At 41.8% G+C, this 20,123-nt stretch overlaps 1 protein-coding gene across 4 annotated transcripts in view; it reads right to left on the minus strand.

Annotated features, from left to right (window-relative positions):
• Nucleotides 1-14,579: 14,579 nt before the first annotated feature.
• ARNT2 (aryl hydrocarbon receptor nuclear translocator 2) overlaps nt 14,580-20,123 on the minus strand; it is a 137,691-nt gene continuing 132,147 nt past the window's right edge. For all 4 annotated transcript variants that reach the window (XM_037911187.2, XM_037911186.2, XM_043523799.1 and 1 more), the window contains one exon: nt 14,580-19,481. In XM_037911187.2, coding sequence (XP_037767115.2) covers nt 19,383-19,481 — 99 coding nt within the window. In that variant the 3' untranslated portion in view covers nt 14,580-19,382. The remainder of the gene's footprint in view (nt 19,482-20,123) is intronic.

Raw genomic sequence — 20,123 nt, forward strand, 5'->3', positions numbered from 1 at the left:
TGCAGCTCATTTATGAATATATGGCACAGCCTGAGTCCCTCTTTTTATGTCACTCCAGTGTGAAAACCAACCATTTATTCCTACCCTTGATTTCCTATCTTTTAACCAGTTACTGAGCCATGAGAGGACCTTCCCTCTTATCCCATGACTGCCTACTTTGCTTAAGAAAGCAAAAGCTTTCTGAAAGTCCAAGTATACTGTATTGATTGGGTTACCCTTGTCTGCCTGTTTGTTGACTCCCTCAAAGAATTCTCGTAGATTGGCGAGGCACAATTTTCCTTTACAAAAGTCATGTTGGCTCTTCTCCAACATATCGTGTTCATCTCCGTGTCTGATAATTTTGTTCTTTACTACAGTTTCAACCAATAACTAGTATATAGTTAGTCAATAATTAGTATATAGTTGGTAGTTAGACTTCTAGCATTTGCACATAAGCACTTGTACGTGTTGTCAATCTGCACTTGCTTGCCTTCATGTATTATATTTTAATTTGAATTTAAAGCAAAAATAATGCTGCTCTTTTCTTTGTTGCTTTTAAACCACTTACCATGAAGAACGTGCTTAAATCTCATTGAAAACTTAAGCACATTCTTAAGAGGTATTTTGCTGACTAGGGATGGATTTCAGCATGTGCCGAGGTGCTTTGCTGAATCAAGGTCTGTAACGTGTTGCTAGGGCTCACCGTGCCTCTAGCTGAGCCAGCTTTCTGATGCGTTTAAGTTCACTGAGTTGGATTATTCACGGGGCCAGAAGAGAGAACATATCCAAAATAAGGAAAGTGGAGCACCCATAGGACACGGAGGTAAACCCTAAATAGCTGTACGTTTCTTTTTCATTTCTTATCTAAAAACCAACGCTTTTGGTACTCTTGTAATAGCCACAACCCACCCCAGAAGTGGCTGCACCTTCCTCGAGGATGAAAGGGTCTCTCCCTATATATGAATAGTTTGAAATTGAGAAATGAGCTTTAATGCTGATAAAAGGCATCAAATAAAACAAGAAAACAGCAAATTAAGAATATCAATATCCATTTCTCCCCCATTCAATTATAATATGTAATGTGTGTACATTATAGCACTGTACTCATGGTACTGGCTGTACTTCCTCTTATTATTATTACTACTACTAGAAAATATTAGGGTCTGATTTAAATCAAGAATAGGAATGCAATTCAAAGCTAAAACTCTGGCCTGAGTTTACCTCCCAGTGCTGTGGTGTTACTGTACATATGGCTTGTATTATACATGATTATTGTTGTACATATGGAATGGGTCACCTGGGTGCCACATACAGTACATATGGATAAGATGACATGCTGTTTGCAATGCATAGGCAGAACAAGGTGACTTAAGGGTACAGCTACACTGCAAACAAACAACAACCCGAGACTTGCGGCAGCTGACTCAGTCTTGAGCTACAGGACTAAAAATAGCAAAGTAGGCCTTCCTATTGGGTCTGAAGCCTGGGCTGTGAGCCCCCCACCCCTTCCCTGGGTCTCAGAACAGGACCCTTCCCTTGTTTTGGAGGATTTGCCACATGGTGGATGTTCCAGAGTTTTGTATTTCTAGAGTGTAAGCAAAGCACAGAAATATGATATCAGAATGGCTCAAATTTGACCACTAAGTTGAAGTTTAAAAAGCTTCCAAAAAGTGTACTGCTTTAATTTTCATGGTGAGCGATTTTAAATGAATGGGATTTCTTTATTTGACCACGCCTGAACCCCTGTAAAGAAGTGGAAACAGGGGGCTCTTAGACACTATAAAATAGAAAGGAAAAAATGGATTAGCCTTGGATTTTTTTTTCCTGAAATGGAACTAATGAGCCCCGATCACCATTGAATGAGTCAGTGAGTACAATTCCATTGAAGTCAGCTGAGCTGTGTTTTCTCAACACCAACAGTGAATACGTCACGAAGCTTTGAGAAGACGGAGACCGTCTGTTTTTTCAAAGGCACTGCTTTTCTGCCTTCCTAACATCAGTTCATCCATCACTGGAAATAATCCATGAATATAAAGCCAGTCCAGAAAGTTCAGTCTGGTAGGACTGATGTGGATCACTGATGAAGGGAATTTAACTTGGGAAGGTCACTGTTAGCCCTGAATACCAAAGAGGTATTTTTTTGTTTTTCCTTTCTTTACTTCTCTACTCTGTTTTTTAATTTTTGCCTGGGATGTATTTGCAAAATGATCATGTAGGGGGCAGAAGGGATTTTTGGCTAAAAACAAAATGGGCTGTGACTCATGTGAAGCAACCTTCACAGCTTTAGCAGTTTGGCATTCGAGTTTGTCTCTCAACATGTTTACGCAGCTGGTTAGCTCCTATGGATCCTGGCCACTGTGGATGTAGAAGCTCTCTACACCAACATTCCACACAAAGGTGGACTACAAGCCATCAGGAATAGCATCCCCGATACTATCATGGCAAACCTGGTGGCTGAACTTTGTGCCTGTCCTCACCCACAACTATTTCAGATTTGGGGACAATTTATACCTTCAAGTCAGCGGGACTGCTATGGGTACCCGCATGGCCCCTCAGTATGCCAACATTTTTATGGCTGACTTAGAACAACGCTTCCTCAGCTCTCGTCCCCTAACGCCCCTACTCTACTTGAACTACATTGATGACATCTTCATCACCTTGACCCATGGGAAGGATGCCCTTGAGGAATTCCACCATGATTTCAACAATTTCCATCCCACCATCAACCTCAGCCTGGACCAGTCCATACAAGAGGTCCACTTCCTAGACACTACAGTACTAATAAACGATGGTAACATAAACACCACCCTATACTGGAAACCTGCGGACCGCTATATTCACCTACATGCCTCCAGCTTTCATCCAGACCACATCACATGATCCATTGTCTACAGCCAAGCTCTAAGATACAACCACATTTGCTCCGAGCCCTCAGACAGAGACAAACACCTACAAGATCTCTATCAAGCATTCTTAAAAGTGCAATACCCACCTGGTGAAGTGAAGAAACAGACTGACAGAGCCAGAAGGGTACTGAGAAGTCATCTACTACAAGACAGTCCCAACAAAGAAAGTAACAGAAAGCCACTAGCCGTCACCTTCAGCCCCCAACTAAAACCCCTCCAGTGCATCATCAAGGATCTACAACCTATCCTGAAGGACAATCCCTCACTCTCACAGATCTTGGGAAACAGGCGAGTCCTTGCTTACAGACAGCCCCCCAACCAGAAGCAAATACTCACCAGCAACTACACACCACACAACAAAAACACCAACCCAGGAACCAAACCCTGCTACAAACCCCAGTGCCAACTCAGTCCACATATCTATTCAAGGGACACGATCATAGGACCTAACCACATCAGCCACACCATCAAGGGCTCGTTCACCTGCACATCTACCAATGTGATATATGACATCATGTGCCAGCAATACCCCTCTGCCATGTACATTGGCCAAACTGGACAATCTCTATGCAAAAGAATAAATGGACACAATCCTGACATCAGGAATCATAACATTCAAAAATCAGTAAAAGAACACTTCAATCTCTCTGGTCACTCAATAACAGACCTAAAAGTGGCAATTCTTCAACAAAAACTTAAAAAAACCAGACTCCAACGTGAAGCTGCAGAACTGGAATTAATTTGCAAACTGGACACCATTGGATTAGGCCTGGATAGAGACTGGGAGTGGTTGGGTCATTACAAAACCTAAACTTCATTTCCCCAATACTAATTTCTCCCAACTGTTACTCACACCTTCTTGTCAACTGTCTGTAATGGGCCACTCTCTTACCACTTCAAAAGTTATTTTTCCTCCCTTGGTATCCTGCTGTTAATTGATTTATCTCGTTAGACTGACCTCACACTTGGTAAAGCAACCCCCCCCCCCCCATCCTTTCATGTATTTGTACCTGCATGGGCTGTTGTAGCAGGGATAAAGGAGAGACAAAACAGAACTGGGGGGGGGCGGAGGAGGGATCAAATCAGTATCTTAGATGTCTGTATACTAATGAAAGACGTATGGGGAATAAGCAGGAGGAACTCGAAATACTAGTAAACAAACACATCTATGACATAGTTGGCATCACAAAGACCTGGTGGGATAATACACATGACTGGAATATTGGTATGGAAGGGTACAGCTCGCTCAGGAAGGACTGGCAGGGAAAAAAGGGAGGAGGTGTTGCCTTATATATTAAAAATGTACACTTGGACTGAGATTGAGATGGAAATAAGAGACAGGTCTCTGGGTAAGGAAAAAAGGGTACAAACAAGAGTGATGTCATGGCAGGGGGTCTACTACAGACCACCTCACCAGGAAGAAGAGGTGGATGAGGCTTTTTTTAAACAGCTAACAAAATCATCCAAAGCCCAGGACTTGGTGGTGATGGGGGACTTCAGCTACCCAGACGTCTGCTGGGAAAATAACACAGCAGGGCACAGATTATCCAACAAGTTCTTGGAATTTTTTATTTCAGAAGGTGGAGACAGCTACCAGGGGAGAGGCTGTTCTAGATTTGAGTTTGACAAATAGAGAGGAACTGGTTGAGAATCTGAAAGTGGAAGGCAGCTTGGGTGAAAGTGATCGTGAAATGACAGAGTTCATGATTCTAAGGAATGGTAGGAGGGAAACCAGCAAAATAAAGATAATGGATTTCAAGAAGGCAGACTTTAGCAAATTCAGGGAGTTGGTAGGTAAGATCCCATGGGAAGCAAGTCTAAAGGGAAAAACAATAGAAGACAGCTGGCAGTTTTTCAAAGAGACATTATTAAAGGCACAAGAGCAAACTATCCCACTGTGTAGGAAAGACAGGAAGTATGGCAAGAGACCACCCAGGCTTAACCAGGAGATCTTCAATGATCTAAAAATAAAAAAAAAAGAGTCCTACAAAAAGTGAAAACTAGGTGAAATTACAAAGGATGAATACAAACAAATAACAAAAGTATGTAGGGACAAAATTAGAAAGGCCAAGGCACAAAACGAGATCAAACTAGCTAGAGACATAAAGGGTAACAAGAAAACATTCTATAAACACATTAGAAGCAAGAGGAAGACCAGGACAAGGTAGGCTCATTGCTCAATGAGGAGGAAAAAATAACAGAAAATGTGGACATGGCAGAAGTGATTAATGAATTCATTGTTTTGGTTTTCACCAAGAAGGTTGATGGTGACTGGACGTCTAACATAGTGAATGCCAGTGAAAATGAGGTAGGATCAGAAGAGGCTAAAATAGGGAAATCTAAAATTACTTGGACAAATTAGATGTCTTCAAATCACCAGGGCCTGATGAAATGCATCCTAGAATACTCAAGGAGCTGACTGAGGAGATATCTGAGCCATTAGCGATTATCTTTGAGAAGTCATGGAAGACGGGAGAGATTCCAGAAGATTAGAAAACAGCAAATATAGTGCCCATCTATAAAAAGGGAAATAAGGACAACCCAGGGAATTACAAACCAGTCATCTTAACTTCTGTTAACTTCTGGAAAGATAATGGAGCAAATAATTAAGCAATTAATTTGCAAACATCAAGAAGATAATAAGGTGATTAGTAAGAGTCAGCATGGATTTGTCAAAAACAAATAGTGTCAAACCAACCTGATACCCTGTCAAAGAAAGCTAACAAGCCTTGTGGATAGTGGGGAAGTGGTAGACGTGGTATATCTTGATTTTAGTAAAGCTTTTGATACTGTCCTGCATTACCTTCTCATAAATAAGCTAGGAAAATGCAACCTAAATGGAGCTACTATAAGGTGGGTGCAAAACTGGCTGGAAAACTGTTCCCAGAGAGTAGTTATCAGTAGTTCACAGTCATGCTGGAAGGGCATAACGACTGGGGTCCCACAGGGATCCATTCTGGGTCTGGTTCTGTTCAATATCTTCATCAATGATTTAGATACTGGCTTACAGAGTACACTTATAAAGTTTGCAAACTTATAAAGATACCAAACTTATAAAGATACCAAACTGGGAGGGGTTACAAGTGCTTTGGAGGATAGGATTATAATTCAAAATGATCTGGAGAAACTGGAGAAATGGTCTGAAGTAAATAAGATGAAATTCAATAAGGACAAATGCAAAGTACTCCACTTAGGAAGGAACAATCAATCAGTTGCACACATACAAAATGGGAAATGACTGCCTAGGAAGGAGTACTGCAGAAAGGGATCTGGGGGTCATAGTGGACCACAAGCTAAATGTGAGTCAACAGTGTAATGCTATTGCAAAAAAAGCAGCTATCATTCTGGGATGCATTAGCAGGAGTGTTGTAAACAAGCCACAAGAAGTAATTCTTCCGCTCTACTCTGCGCTGATTAGGCCTCAACCGGAGTATTGTGGCCAGTTCTGGGCAACACATTTCAGGAAGGATGTGGACAAATTGGAGACAGTCCAGAGAAGAGTGACAAAAATGATTAAAGGTCTGGAAAACATGACCTATGAGGGAAGACTGAAAAAATTGGGTTTGTTTAGTTTGGAAAAGAGAAGACTGAGAGGGGACATGATAACAGTTTTCAAGTATGTAAAAAGTTGCTAGAAGAAGGAGGAAGAAAAATTGTTTTTCTTAACCTCTGAGGATAGGACAAGAAGCAATGGGCTTAAATTGCAGCAAGGGGGGTTGTGGTTGGACATTAGGAAAAAAGTTCCTAACTGTCAGGGTGGTTAAGCACTGGGATAAACTGCCTAGGGAGGTTGTGGAATCTCCATCATTGGAGATTTTTAAGAGCAGGTTAGACAAACACCTGTCAGGAATGGTCTAGACAATTAGTCCTGCCATGAATGCAGGGGACTGGACTTGATGACCTCTTAAGGTCCCTTCCAGTTCTATGATTCTCTGAGGCAGTTGGCCTAGTGGAATGAATATACATCTAGGAGTCAGGAACTCCCAAGTTGTAATTCCAGTCAGCTACTGATTTGCTTTGTAGCCTTGGCCCAGTTACTTATCCCGCTGCATGTCAATTTCCCTATCAGTAAAATAGGGTTAATGATACTTACCTACTTAGCTCACAGGGATGTTGTGAAGATTAATGTCTGTAATGTGCTTTGAAGATGCAAAGTGCTGTAGAAATAGGTAACTTTCTGGAGTGGATTTACTTAGTGGAGCCCATGTGTGGTTCACAGGGTAAGAAGTATACCCCTAAATCTGTACAGTGAAGGACAGCTGTGGCTCCATTTAATTCTTTTCCACACCCACCTCTCATAGGCTGGACTCAGCTGAACAGGGACTTTAAAATAATGTATATATGACCAATCACAGCCAACCAACTGAGCCCCAAATTTAAATAATTGATTGGACATTTGCCACAACATGCTTGCATTCCTCTTCACAGCAAAAGAATGTAAAAATCACTGCAGTTTTGCAAAGTTCTTGTGAACTGTAAAGCCAGCCCATTTCAGTGACAACGTTTAACCTAGATATGCACATGATACAAAAAGAAAGCAAAAGGAACAGGGAAAAAAGCACAAATGCACACTAAGGTGCTAGAAATTTTAATTCCCAAGCTAGTAAACTCTTGTCAGGCAATGGGAGTGCAGAAGCCACAGAGTGACCACAGATGTCTACCCTGGACTGTTCCAACTCCGATTTTTACCAAGTGTGATTCTCTTTATTCATTCCCGAGCTGTGCTCTCTGTAGAATGACTGTCTCTAGTGGGTATGTCAGATGCCCAGTGCATTTGAGTTGTGGTTATATTGAGCCCCATCTCATTTATAAATAATTATGGCCCAGATTCAGAAAAGCATTTAAACACATGCCTAAATCCTATTGAGGTCAATGGGATCTAAGCTTTCCTGAATTGGGCCTCTAGAATGACATTGGCTGAGGTTGTATGCTCCCATCCTAATAGTGTTATTCTGAGTCTCGTAACTTTGAATCAGGTGTTCCATTTTGCATAGCACAGCATGGAGATTATTCATTAGGCTTCATTTTTGAGCCAGAAAGACAGTATTATATAATTGTGTGGAAACCAATCCATATAGCTTCTGGGTACAGCTAATCAAACTAATCCAACTGTAGGAGGCACTTGCTGGCAGCTAAATTGTTCTCTAACCCTTCATTGTTTGCTTCTTCTCCCACTCATTAGGGCTGGTAACTGCTAAACTTGTGTTTTCAGTGTGCAGTGAAAATGATTTTATTTGATGGATTATTGGACAATACCCAGGAAAAATACTTAATTCAAGCTACAGCTGGTTTGTTTCTTCTTCGTAAGCATTCTCTTCTCTGGGAGAGTAATAAAAAAGCAGAGCCACTCAAACAGATTGGGGTGGATCGGCCTTGACTGTTAAATGCAGATCTGGATTAGAAACCCCCCTACAACTCCAGGGGATTTTGTTTGGGGCCATTTTAAGGATTTGGGGCCTGATCATCTACTCCCGTAAGGTCACTTTGCTTCAGAGGATTGCCCTGCTGTGAGCGAACGCTTGGATGGTATAAAGCCAGCATAGCCAGCCTTATGCCACCCATGCCCCAACTTCAGACTACCAGGAGAGTCAAGGACACCTCGGCATGGGAAAGGGACATGACAGTGACTAGAGGGAGCAGAGCTGGAATGTGATGTGCTCAGCTGTTCCCTGCCCATCAGAACAGTCCTTTGGGGTCCACTCCAATCAGTGTATGCTTAAGCAGCCCTGTGGCTGCTCTCACTTGCTCCAGGAGATGGCTTAGCCTCCTCACCTGGCTCACGATCTGAGAGAGTGTAAAATGGTATGTTTACACTGTATTATAAACCCAGGTCTACGGGACCTAGGTTATGTTTCCAAGCCTGAGCTTGAGCATCCACACTGCACTGCTTACAATTGCTGGACCTGGTCTCACAGCCATGTTAACGCATCCATACTGCACTGCGCAGCTCTCCTGACTGAGCTCTGCAGCTTGACCGATGTTCACACTGCAGAAACGACAGGGCTTGGATCCGAGTCACAGCAATACTTTGGCTCTGACCCAGTCTCCTAGCAGGTCCTAGGACCTAGGTCTTGAGTGCTTGCTGACCCAGATCAGACTGATGTGTGTGTGTGTGTGTGTGTGGACAGAAGGGGGGCTTGGGCTCAAACCTGAGACAGATTAGGCTCAGCATGCAGAGTAGGAATACCCAAAGTGGTTTAGTTTTGCCTCCACCACTCTCAGCTGTGCTGATCAACAGCTTGACACACGTGTGAGTTAAGACCACAGGCCAGCTGTGAAATTAATATCTAGCTTCCAAATCCTCACCCCTGCCTCCATTGCCCAAATGATGCGAGTGTTGTGGGATTTTGGTTCAGCCCCATCTCTAGGTGTCTACAAGAGGAAATAAGCTGTTTTTGTTAGCTATGAACAAAGCTTTTCGGAAACCTCGCAAATGGAGCTTTTGGTTCATGTTTACTTATTTAAAAACAATAAGAAAACTCTAAAAAGCCTTTTACCACATTGTTTCTAGAGATGCATTTTCTTCTGGGCTGTGGATCTGAATGGCAAGGAAGTTTTAGCTTGGAGGGAATCTTTAGCCCAGTCTTAGCAATCCAGGAAGACAGGAGTTGTTAATGGATTTGTAGCTAGATGCTTAGCTCCAGCTTCTTGAATGGCTCTGTAACATACAATCTGGGAAGACGGGCAAGTAGAAAAAAAAATTCTACAGCTAGAGAAAGACAAAATAAGAATCTGGTTTCTGTTACTTCCAGCTCTACTAAAAATGAGCTGCCTTATGATGGCTGAGTCTTGGTTTAAACATTTAAATATCTGACATTAAACATTAATATGGCTCAGCGTAATCTCAGCAATGATGACAATGCAGTAGAAATCAGCAAAATGTATGGCTTTAAAGCAGGCTTGCAAAATCATCATGACAGTTTACCAGCATAGCCACAAAATCTGCTCAGCTGCCCTTTACCATCACAATGATGAAGAAAAAAATGAATGAAATTTTACATGCCCATCAAAAGAAATTCCTTGACTGAGCTTAGTGGCTACGCAGAATGTTGCAAGTCTGCTGTAAAAGTGTCACGCCTATATAGAGAGAGACAAGGTGGGCGAGGTATCTTTTATTAGGCTAACTGGTGAAAGAGACATGTTTTGAACTTACACAGAGCTCTTCTGCACAGCTATGGCACTCTATAACTGATAGTATCTCCTCTACGCTGAATTAGGTTTTCCTTCTAGGTTTATTCCTACAAATTATACTTGCTTCTGTAAATTTACTACTGTATTTCATTAGCCAAAAGATATATCCAGGTCAGATTTGGTAGGTCAGCGCAGAACCCCACTCCCTCAGCAGGATCTGCAAATTTAGGTTAACTAACATAATCTGATGAATATTTAGAACGAAAATAATTTGAAGCAACAATATCCATTAACTCCCAAATTAGGTCACTGACCTCAGATCACGAAGGCCATGAAGAATATGTTAAGAAGCTGAACAAATTTCATCTCAGTACCGCTTTAGTTTAAGCACCTTCATGTAATCAATAGAATTATAATTTAATGGCATTGCACCACTTTGATCTTTCTTTTTAGAGTCTCAGTAAATAAAGAGTTTTGCAGGAATTTCATCGTTTCGAAAGCGCCCTTAGGGCCATTTTTTAGAAGTTGAAAAATGTAATAAACTAAAGTGAAACAAAAAAAATCCTTTTTGAGAAACTTCCTTTGCGGGCCCTTAATCCTCTAGTGTCAGGGCTGTCTGGAATAAACCAGCCCTGTTTCACTTGAACATTTTCTCCTGTTGCTGAAGGCTGTGAGGCCCAAACTTTTTTCTTTTTCAGGCTAGGGGCTGAGTTTGATGATTAAGTGCTATTTGTTAGAGGAAGCCACCTGGGATAAGTCCCAGCTGATTGGAAAGGCCAACCATTATGGCACCTGTGCTTGGGCATCAGTGAGAGAGAGAGGGAGGCGGTTAGTAGTTGGGCCTTGTAAGGCAAAAGTCCAAAAACACTTTTTTTTTTTTTTTTTTTTTTTGGTTAAGTAAGGGCTAGGTTGTGTCTTCAAGGCCCCTGCACTGGGAGCAGTGCAGAGCCACACTGTCCCTGGGAGAGTTCAGGGCGGGATTGTGGCTGGCCTGCTCTGCCAGCTGGTGCAGGCGGCCTCTTATTCTAGCCACCCCCTTTGCAGCAGTGTGTGCTCCACAGCACATATGGAGAGGGTCAGGCCCTTGTGAACCTGTGGAACTCCTTCCCAGAGGATGTTGTGAAGGCCAAGACAATAACAGGGTTCAAAAAAGAACTAGATACATTCATGGAGGATAGGTCCATCAATGGCTATTAGCCAGGATGGGCACAGATGGTGTCCCTAGCCTCTGTTTGCTAGAAGCTGGTAATGGGTGATGAGACAGATCACTTGGTGATTACCTGTTCTTTTCATTACCCCTTGGGCACTTGGCATTGGCCATTTGTCAGCAGACAGGATACCGGCCTAGATCGACCTTTGGTCTGACCCAGTAGGGCCATTCTTATGTCCATGAGTGCAGAGGCTGCAATTGTGACTGGCTCTCAAGTCAGGTGTGCAAAGTGTGGGAAGCTCCTTATTATCCTGCCCTCACACACAAAGGCCAATCACAAAATGGCCCTAAGGATTTCCACATCTTCACTCACTGAATCTCTCTCCATGTAGCTCTGGAGGAAGGCAGGCAGCAGAGGGATAGAGATACTTCTGAAGCATCCCTCATTTCAAGGAACATCATTTAATATGGTCCACAAGTTCCACACAAACTTGGTGTCTGCTGGCTTCTATGGTTTGAGAACTGTTTATACCAGAAATAAAGAACCATGACACTAAGGCTACATATACACTACTAGCCATGGGGGTAATGCCCTAGCTAGTAGTGTAGATATAGCCTGACATGAGACAGAGTGAGCAACCATTTGACACTAAGGAAGGAATCCCACAACATTTAAGGTCTGCTGCCCTTGTAAATTTTTTGTATCCCTCAGTTTGGGTCTCTGCCACACACTGTCCCACATTTAGGCCTGGGTAAGTTGAAAGGTATGAGAACGGAGAGAGTTTTGAAGGAGGAGAGGAGATCTGACTTTGGCATAAATTCCACTAATTCCTTCTCTAAGTATGGCTCATAATACTTTCAAACAATTTCTGCCCTCAAATACATGCTCTGAAGGCAATGTGGGTTGTGCCTATGTTGGTGGGAGATTTTCTCCTGTATGTTTATTTTGCAAGCTGGTGGTCTCAGTCATTTGCTTGGCCACACAAACACAGTGGTAGCAGAAATGTTTGTTCCTTAGAGAATACATCTCAGTGTCTAGCCAGCAATTCCAGGTTTAAGTGGAAATTACTGTACTATGATTTTATTTTGAAGACCAAAAGCTATCTGTCTGTTAGGCCACACATGGAACTAACTGTTTTGGACCATAAGCAAGAAGAAGAAGCCAGTAGCAAGTAGGCATGGGCAACCCTGATGAGGTTAAAAATGTTGTGAACGGCTCACAAATTTGGGAGGGATGGTCGGGTGCACCAGACTAATTCAACTTCTCCAAACTTTTCTGCTGTTATTTAAATCCATCTGGGTTTTTGAGGGTGTTGCAGTTATTTAAAAGCTACATTCTTAGCTGAAAATGGGAATCTGTGATAAGCGCTAGGATAGAAGTACCTTCTACCCGCAAAAGCTAACTTGGGACAAGGGGGTTTCCTGTATGCTGGGACACCGTTCTAAACAGCAGCTTAATGTTTTTATTTGCACATGCAAACTGTGGCTGCAATGTGGGCACAATCAGATACTTAGACCTCTACATTTTGCCACAGCAATAATAGCTATGGCACTCCTACACTTGTGCATTTTGTGTGTGTGGGCCCTTGGCTGACAATTTAAAAAACTGGCACATTTTGTATATTACCAGTGTTTAGTGTCAGTCCACAATTAGATAGTTAATTTTTGCATAGAGTTAATGAAAGGATGCCCTATCAACCTGTGGGTTTGATAGAAAGTCCATTAATACAGTTCAAATGATTCCATTTTATTTAATATAGGACAGAATCAGAGGCTTGTAGAAAGATGCTGCCACATAATTCCTACCAGGAAGGTGCTCAGACTACTGGAGCATACAGGATGGAGGAATTCACCCTTTATTTGTCCCAGTTACACCCAGTTCGGAGAAGAGAATGAGGAACCCGATGGACTAATATTTCCTGAAACATGACACCAATATTGATGGAACTGTGAAAATCAGGTCACTCGTATCTAGGTGTCTAAATATGAATCTGGGAGTCAGGTTTGGAAGTTTTGGTAGTATTCTGACCAACTAATCTGACTAAACCAACAAGAACGTGGATTATATTACCCCTTCAAACGAATATCATTTAAAACCAAATCAGTGCTACTGCGGAACTATCGGAAAATCGAACCACACCAGAATCCGCTTGCTTACCCATTCATTCCAAGTACTCCATTCATCATCCTATGCTTGAAAATGATTAACAGTGGAATGTTCAAAAGCACTTAAGGGGCTTTGGGTTCCAACTCCCGTTGGTGCCTAATTCTCTTAGATGCTTTCAAAAATTCCACCCTAAATCCATTACTAACACTTCCTGAGCAAACAGTTCTCACATGAATAAATAAAAGCCCTGCTGACGGAGGGAAGCCAAGAACACACAAGCAAAGAACTTCCACTAACAGGAAAATACCTTTTGCAAGTTTCCTTTTCAGGCACTTCTATTTGTTAAGAATTATGTAAACCCATTAAGAAATGACAGTAGGTGATGTAATGCACTGAGCAAACATTTTTTGATGTGTGAATTTCGCACTCATGAAGGGTCCCCTACTGACACTTCTTCCCCAGAACAGGTATAACACTGGCAGTGGCAATGCAAGCTTCCCCTTCTCTATGCTGACTCACCAACATGCCCCAGCCCTCGCATGGGATGACCACCCAAGTGGTGAGAGGGTAATTCAGTCTGTATACACTTCTTGTTTTCTCTGGTGGGCCAAAGGGCCAGGCAATGACAGTTGTGGTTGAGATGTTTGGACACTGGCCCACTGGGAATTGTACTGAGATCACCAAACTCATTTCACAAAGCCCGCTGAACAGCCATTTGATGGTCACAACTTTTGCTCATTATAATGCTGACCTGAACTGCTATAGCACTAGTGACTCAGAGATAGATATAAGTTTCTCTAACCCGCGATTACCAATCTCCTGAGCCATCTCATCCTCTTAGACAAAAATGAGCATCAAATGATTTTCGAAAAGTTCATGACTGCATTAACTCACTGCTCAGCCCCCTCGTGCCATCAATGCACAAACAAACTCTGAGCCTTGCTTAACCAACCTGTTCATAAAGAAAGTGAATAGACAATGGGAGACTGAAGTATGTATACACACAAAGGGCTGGATTAATTTCACACTGGTGTGGGGTCCCTTGCAATAGAAAGTCCTCAGTGAAAGTTGCAGCAGCTTAAGGGGAACAAAAATAGAACAGGTTGAAAAATGTAGTTTTTGGCCAAAATTTATGTAAGGAAGACATGCTTAAGTCTTCTTGATCTAGGATTATGAAATGCGTTTCTATACTGAGCATTATAAAACTAAGATCTGATTTGTAAGCATGAATATCAAAGCTCCAGATGTATCATAGCCTTCTCTTTGTGCCAGCAGTGTATCACAATTACTTATATAATGACATGAATTAATTACAGCTCATGACAGTTTTATTTTAATGAAATTTAAAAAGGCAGTTATTAGATATACATACACACAACTGATTCAGTAACTGTTAGTCATAAATATAGAACATTCAGAAGTACAAAATACACTTTATCCACAGCACAATTTCACAGCAATATAAAGAGTTTAAACAGATAAGTAACCAAGTGCCTAACTTGACAACAGAAGCCATTTTTTTGGCGTTTATTATTTTTAAAAAAGAGCACGACTCTAAGCAAACTGGTCCATATCTATGCAGCTGTCAACCCATGAAAATGTGCTCAAAGTTTGGAGCAGGAGGAGAGTGACCCCATAAACGTCATAGACTCATAGACTTTAAGTCATGGTACGCCCTCCCTTTTTTTCCCCTCCTTTTCCCCATTTTGGAGGACATTCTCCTCATGCACCTCCCTCTCCACCATTGGCAACAGTGAAAACTGGGGCTACAGCACAATCCCCTATACCCCAATTTGAGCACTGCTATGAAAATGAAAATATCTGACCTAAAAATTAACCCACTGGATACCTTGCAAACCAACCAACCGAAGAGCAACAGCATTATGACACCGATAAGGCATTAATGATTAAGTGGCTGTATTACTCTTGAAAAAGAGTATGCCTATGTATAAAAATATATGTTATAGCAATTGGGTAAATCCAACACTATATAACACTGTGCCAAAAGTAATTAGGAGTTAAAAAAGGCAGTACTGCAAAAAGTATTTACAGTTTCAGACTGGGCTTCAAGAAAAAGAAGGCAACAAAGCTAGTTATGGACATATCTGGTTAAAGTATAATTGTTGGCACTGTCATTAGTGCCTTTAACAAGGTTATGCAATACAATCAGTCCTGTAAAATACTTAATGTCAGGAAACAGGATTGATTATATGAACAAGTAAATACCTCAGCATATGAAAATGGTCCCAGTCTATAAGCTTACTCCTTGAAGTAACTTCCTCAGCTTGTTACATTCTCATTTGTAGCTTCTTGCACACTTGGTTTAAAAAGCAGAATGCTTCAGTTATGTATTTCCCACTGTTTTCAGAAACACTGTGTTTGCAATACAATCTGGTCAGAAAACACAACTCTGCAGGTAGAAAAAAATCTGCACGTAAAATCTGCAAACTCTGGCAGCTGACCTACCACAGGCTTTATGTTAACTGCACAAATAAAAAAAGGACAGTTTTCAAATGCACTTAGCAACTTCAGTCATTATACAGGTAAGTTGTTTTATTACCATCAAGACACACAAGAAAGATTATAGCTCCACTTATGCTAAAACAGCTGTTGCTGCCACAAGGATTAGAACGAGGAAGATATTTCAAAAGAGTCAGCCAGTGGCATTGAGGCAGCACATACTGTACAGGAGCCCTAGGAGCACGATTCACTTGGTCTCAGGAATAAGGTTGCCAACCATAATGCTCTTTAAGAGCTCCCTTCTTGCTGGCGTGAAACTAACAGCACCCTCAGAAAAGATCACCCACATCTTCCCTTCCAACGCAGGGAAAGCAATGTAAAGATACTGTGCGGGGGATCAGCTGAAGGGGAGCTTAGGGAGAACGGAGAAACAGGGAGAAAGATTGGCTCAGGATATCAGAATATAAACAGGGGCATACCGTGGCCCAAAGTGAAGTGGATGAAAGCCTTGCACTCTTCTAGACTGGCCTTTAACACTACAGTAATTCCCTTTTATGGCCATAAGGATGGGGAGGAAGAAGACAAGAAACAGACCTTGCACTGATGCCTTGGGCACTAGTAATACTGTATTTTAAAAAAATAGACATGCTTGAATATCTTTTAACAAAGAACTTCGAACTGTACTACCAAATACTGACTGATAAGCCTACTTCTACACACCGATAGCATAAAAAGACAGTGATATGTAGAGAAACTTTTCTGGGCTGGAAAAAACAGGTTTTCATAAACACATTATTTTAGACTGAATTCAGGAGCAACAAGTAAAGTATACATACACGCAGAGCAACCGGTCAGGTAGACTGCAACATAGGAACACCATTTTCCAATCCATTTTTCACTTTTAAAAAATCCTGAATGTATCATGTCCAGTGCAGTATATAAAGAGCTATAAATTGCTGGGCCACTCCCTTCTTCCCCCGTTGTTAGACCTGTCGCAGAATCAGGATCATCCATCTCTCCTTTTACTATCATTCCCTATTGCTCAGATGTCTTACCTCACCCACACAGGCATCTTTTAGGGGGGTCAGTGAATTCCACGGACATGCTAACTACAGGGAGCAGAGCTTTTCTAGTCTCACTCACTGATCAGTTCTTTGTCCATGCAGTGTGCACGCAATGGGAGTGAAGGGTAGCAGGGGCAGCTTCAAGAGAATCAATACCCAGGTATTAAAATAAATATAGTTTAAGTGCATGGTTTCCTCAGCTAGCTGAGTATTCTCCTCATCCCCTGGGGCACGGGAAGAGGTGCCCATTTTTAAAACAGGATGACTCTGCCGAGACAAGTACAGTCCAGAGATCTGAGGCCTCTGCAGTTCTTTATCTAGCTTTGAACTAGATTCAGTTTTCATTAAAAAATACAAGCAAAAGACACATATACACAAACCATCCCTCCAATGGCACGTAGGGCTAGGGACTGGCCCTGGAAAATGAAGCGAAGAGACAAATGGCAGGCAAGACTCTCACTGAACACTGAAGACCACTTACCCGACTCTGTGACCGGCCAGAAAGCAGAGTAGGGTGAGAAAAGCCCCAGTCACACGATTGGGGTTGGGAACAGTGTGTCTGTGGCCTGCTAGCTTTGGTCTGCCAGCCTGTGGAAGTCTCTCTGGATGAGACCCACATGGTCAGAGCAGGCCATGAGTTAGGGAGATGGCTGCTCTCAATGGAGTCATCCACCCAAGGAACCCCCAGTGATTACCCACATAAGACAATGCTGACACAGTGCATGCCAATAGTCCTCCCTGCTGGAAGACACCTCTGAATTCAGAGGTAGCTTCAAGTAGCCAGGCAACGGCAGCATGTAGGTTGGCAATATGTGGAGACACTGGGCCTCTGGGTGGGTGGCCGTGGCTTCCTGTAGGTGTCCAGAGATTTGCATGGATCCCAGGGCATCCACAGGTTTAGGCAGCTGCACCCTCTTCCCCTTTTTCAAGGGGGCTGAGCTGCAACCTTCACAGGATTTCAAAGAAGCTCAGCAAGTGGGAATTTTGAGTTTCTTGTCCATGGGTGATTTTCCCCCCAAGCAGGGACTATATGGCCCTAAATCTTCATTTTATATCAGATCTCTGTAACTCAACTAATGTGATAAAAGAAATAAAGGAACAGAAATTCTAGAAGTTTCTGATGGAGAAGCCAGGCAGCAAGACTCCAAGCCATGGAAAAGCATGCAGCCTTCTGGACGGCCCGAGTCTCCAAAATGCCCAGTGAACTGAAACCCTTATACAGTGGGTTTAAACAGAAGTAGGTGGATGCTCAGCAATTTAGCATGGAAGCAAAAATTCAAGTTAACTCCACTGTGTTTTTGGCAGACAATGGCTTGACTGGCTGTTTCCTATTACAAATTAGTTTTAACAACATTGTTTGGCACATGAAACAAACTAGCTCACTTTTCTCAGTAAATGAGCCTAGATGATTCTGTTGTAACAGGGCACCTCTTTTAACTGTCAAAATGTAATGTTGCACAAGATATAACAAAGGGGTTCACAGACAGGAAATGCAACTGGTGCTGAAACAGTGTTCTTGATATGTTGTACAGTAATTTTATAAAAGGATCTTTTGGGGGATGTAATAATAGACGGCAAAAAATAAAATAAAACCAGGTAGTGAGAAAATTAGAGACATATAGGTCTTACTTAATAAATTCAATGAAAAAAAGAACAACAGCTTGCATAAGTAAATATATGGCATAAATCAGAATGACCAGAATTAACCAATTAGTGTTATTTCTACGTAAAGTGATGCAGAATCCTGCAATATCTAAGTTCTGCAATACATTGTCACCCCTTTCGGTACACTCTGGAATGGACTCATTTCATATGTTAAAAAAAAAAAACCCTACCAATACAGGAAATCACATCATACAGCACAAGATATACATACAGTACTAAAATGTACACATATTCAAGTTTAACTGGGTTAAGAGAGGGGAAAAAAGGTGCTGAATCTTCTGGTCAGAGAGGACTATATTATGCTGTATAATCTCACATTCAAACTGACCTAAAATTCTCAAGAATCAAAGAAATCAGAATACTGAATCTGTTTTCAGAGAACGAAAGCTTATGCTCAAATAAATGTGTTAGTCTCTAAGGTGCCACAAGTCCTCCTTTTCTTTTTGCGGATACAGACTAACACGGCTGCTACTCTGAAACCTAAGATTAGAGCAAGACATTGAAACTGAACAGTAGACCCTGTAACTGGATGTCACCTTACCTTTTCTCTGTTAGTCTTTGTTACTTCATTATCTATTTTAAATTTACCATTCAAAGGGAGCATTAGGAATTGTTCACATTGAGATATTTAGGACTCAGAGATTTTTCACAATCAAGCAAAAGTTTTTCATCTCTGAGGTAGATGACAAGAAAATACAAAATGGATCTGTCAATGACCACCACCAAGTGGTGTAACTTCTTCAGCACTCACACACCAGAAGGGAGAGAGATCAAACTCCTATTATCACTATCCAAAATATGAGAAACATGATTTCTTGTTAGTAGATTCTACGGTTATGCAATACAGGAAAAGCAGAACCAAAACCACACTGAAATGGTTTTGTTGAACTTCATTTCACTGGGTTTGTTTGCGTTGTAAATTACTCAGAAAATGGTGGAAACATGCCCAGATCGGCAAAATCTTCAATGTTGTAATTGCCAGTGCCCTGTGTTGGATCCCCCGGCATAGGCAGCATGTCCTGTATAAGGAAAATCAAAGTGAAGTGTTACTTTATATGCTATGGAGAGACAAACTTTTTTTTTTGTTCATCTTTTTAGTTTAAGACCAGAAAAGGCCAAAGACTGGAAAAATAAAGTGAAATTCACCCCATGCAGATGGCTAGCCTGAGCCCCCTGCACTGTTTAAAGTCTCACTTATGTCTTCTTTCAAGGACTGAACCAGGACTTAAGCAGTGTGTAGGCTTTGTGCTGGCCTCTGCACAGGTCTGACTGTCCCCCATACTGCACATTCTTCACAGATCTAAACATACACCATTTGTTACAGAAGGTGGTTTGTGATAATATACTAAGACACAGGATCAGCAACTGCTGAGAGACAATCATAGCACCTACTGCAAGGATGCCGTTGGGAGTAGCAGTTGCTTCCTGGTGGCTGTTGACAGCAACAAGTTAGACATTTCAAACCAAAACAGAGAGTACACACTAAGGCATGTGCTGCTCTGCCTTTCCTGGTGATGCTTCCTCAGCGTAGGTAGCATACATCCCTTCATGAAACCAAGACATGAAGGGTTTTAAAGTGTTGGTGGGTTCTATCTACATGTCTCAGTTATTCTTCAGTGTGGCATGAAGGAAAATCAACTAAGGGCCTTTATACAGATGAT

This window comes from Chelonia mydas, chromosome 10 (genome assembly GCF_015237465.2).
Source record: "Chelonia mydas isolate rCheMyd1 chromosome 10, rCheMyd1.pri.v2, whole genome shotgun sequence".
NCBI classification, from domain to species: Eukaryota; Metazoa; Chordata; order Testudines; family Cheloniidae; genus Chelonia; species Chelonia mydas.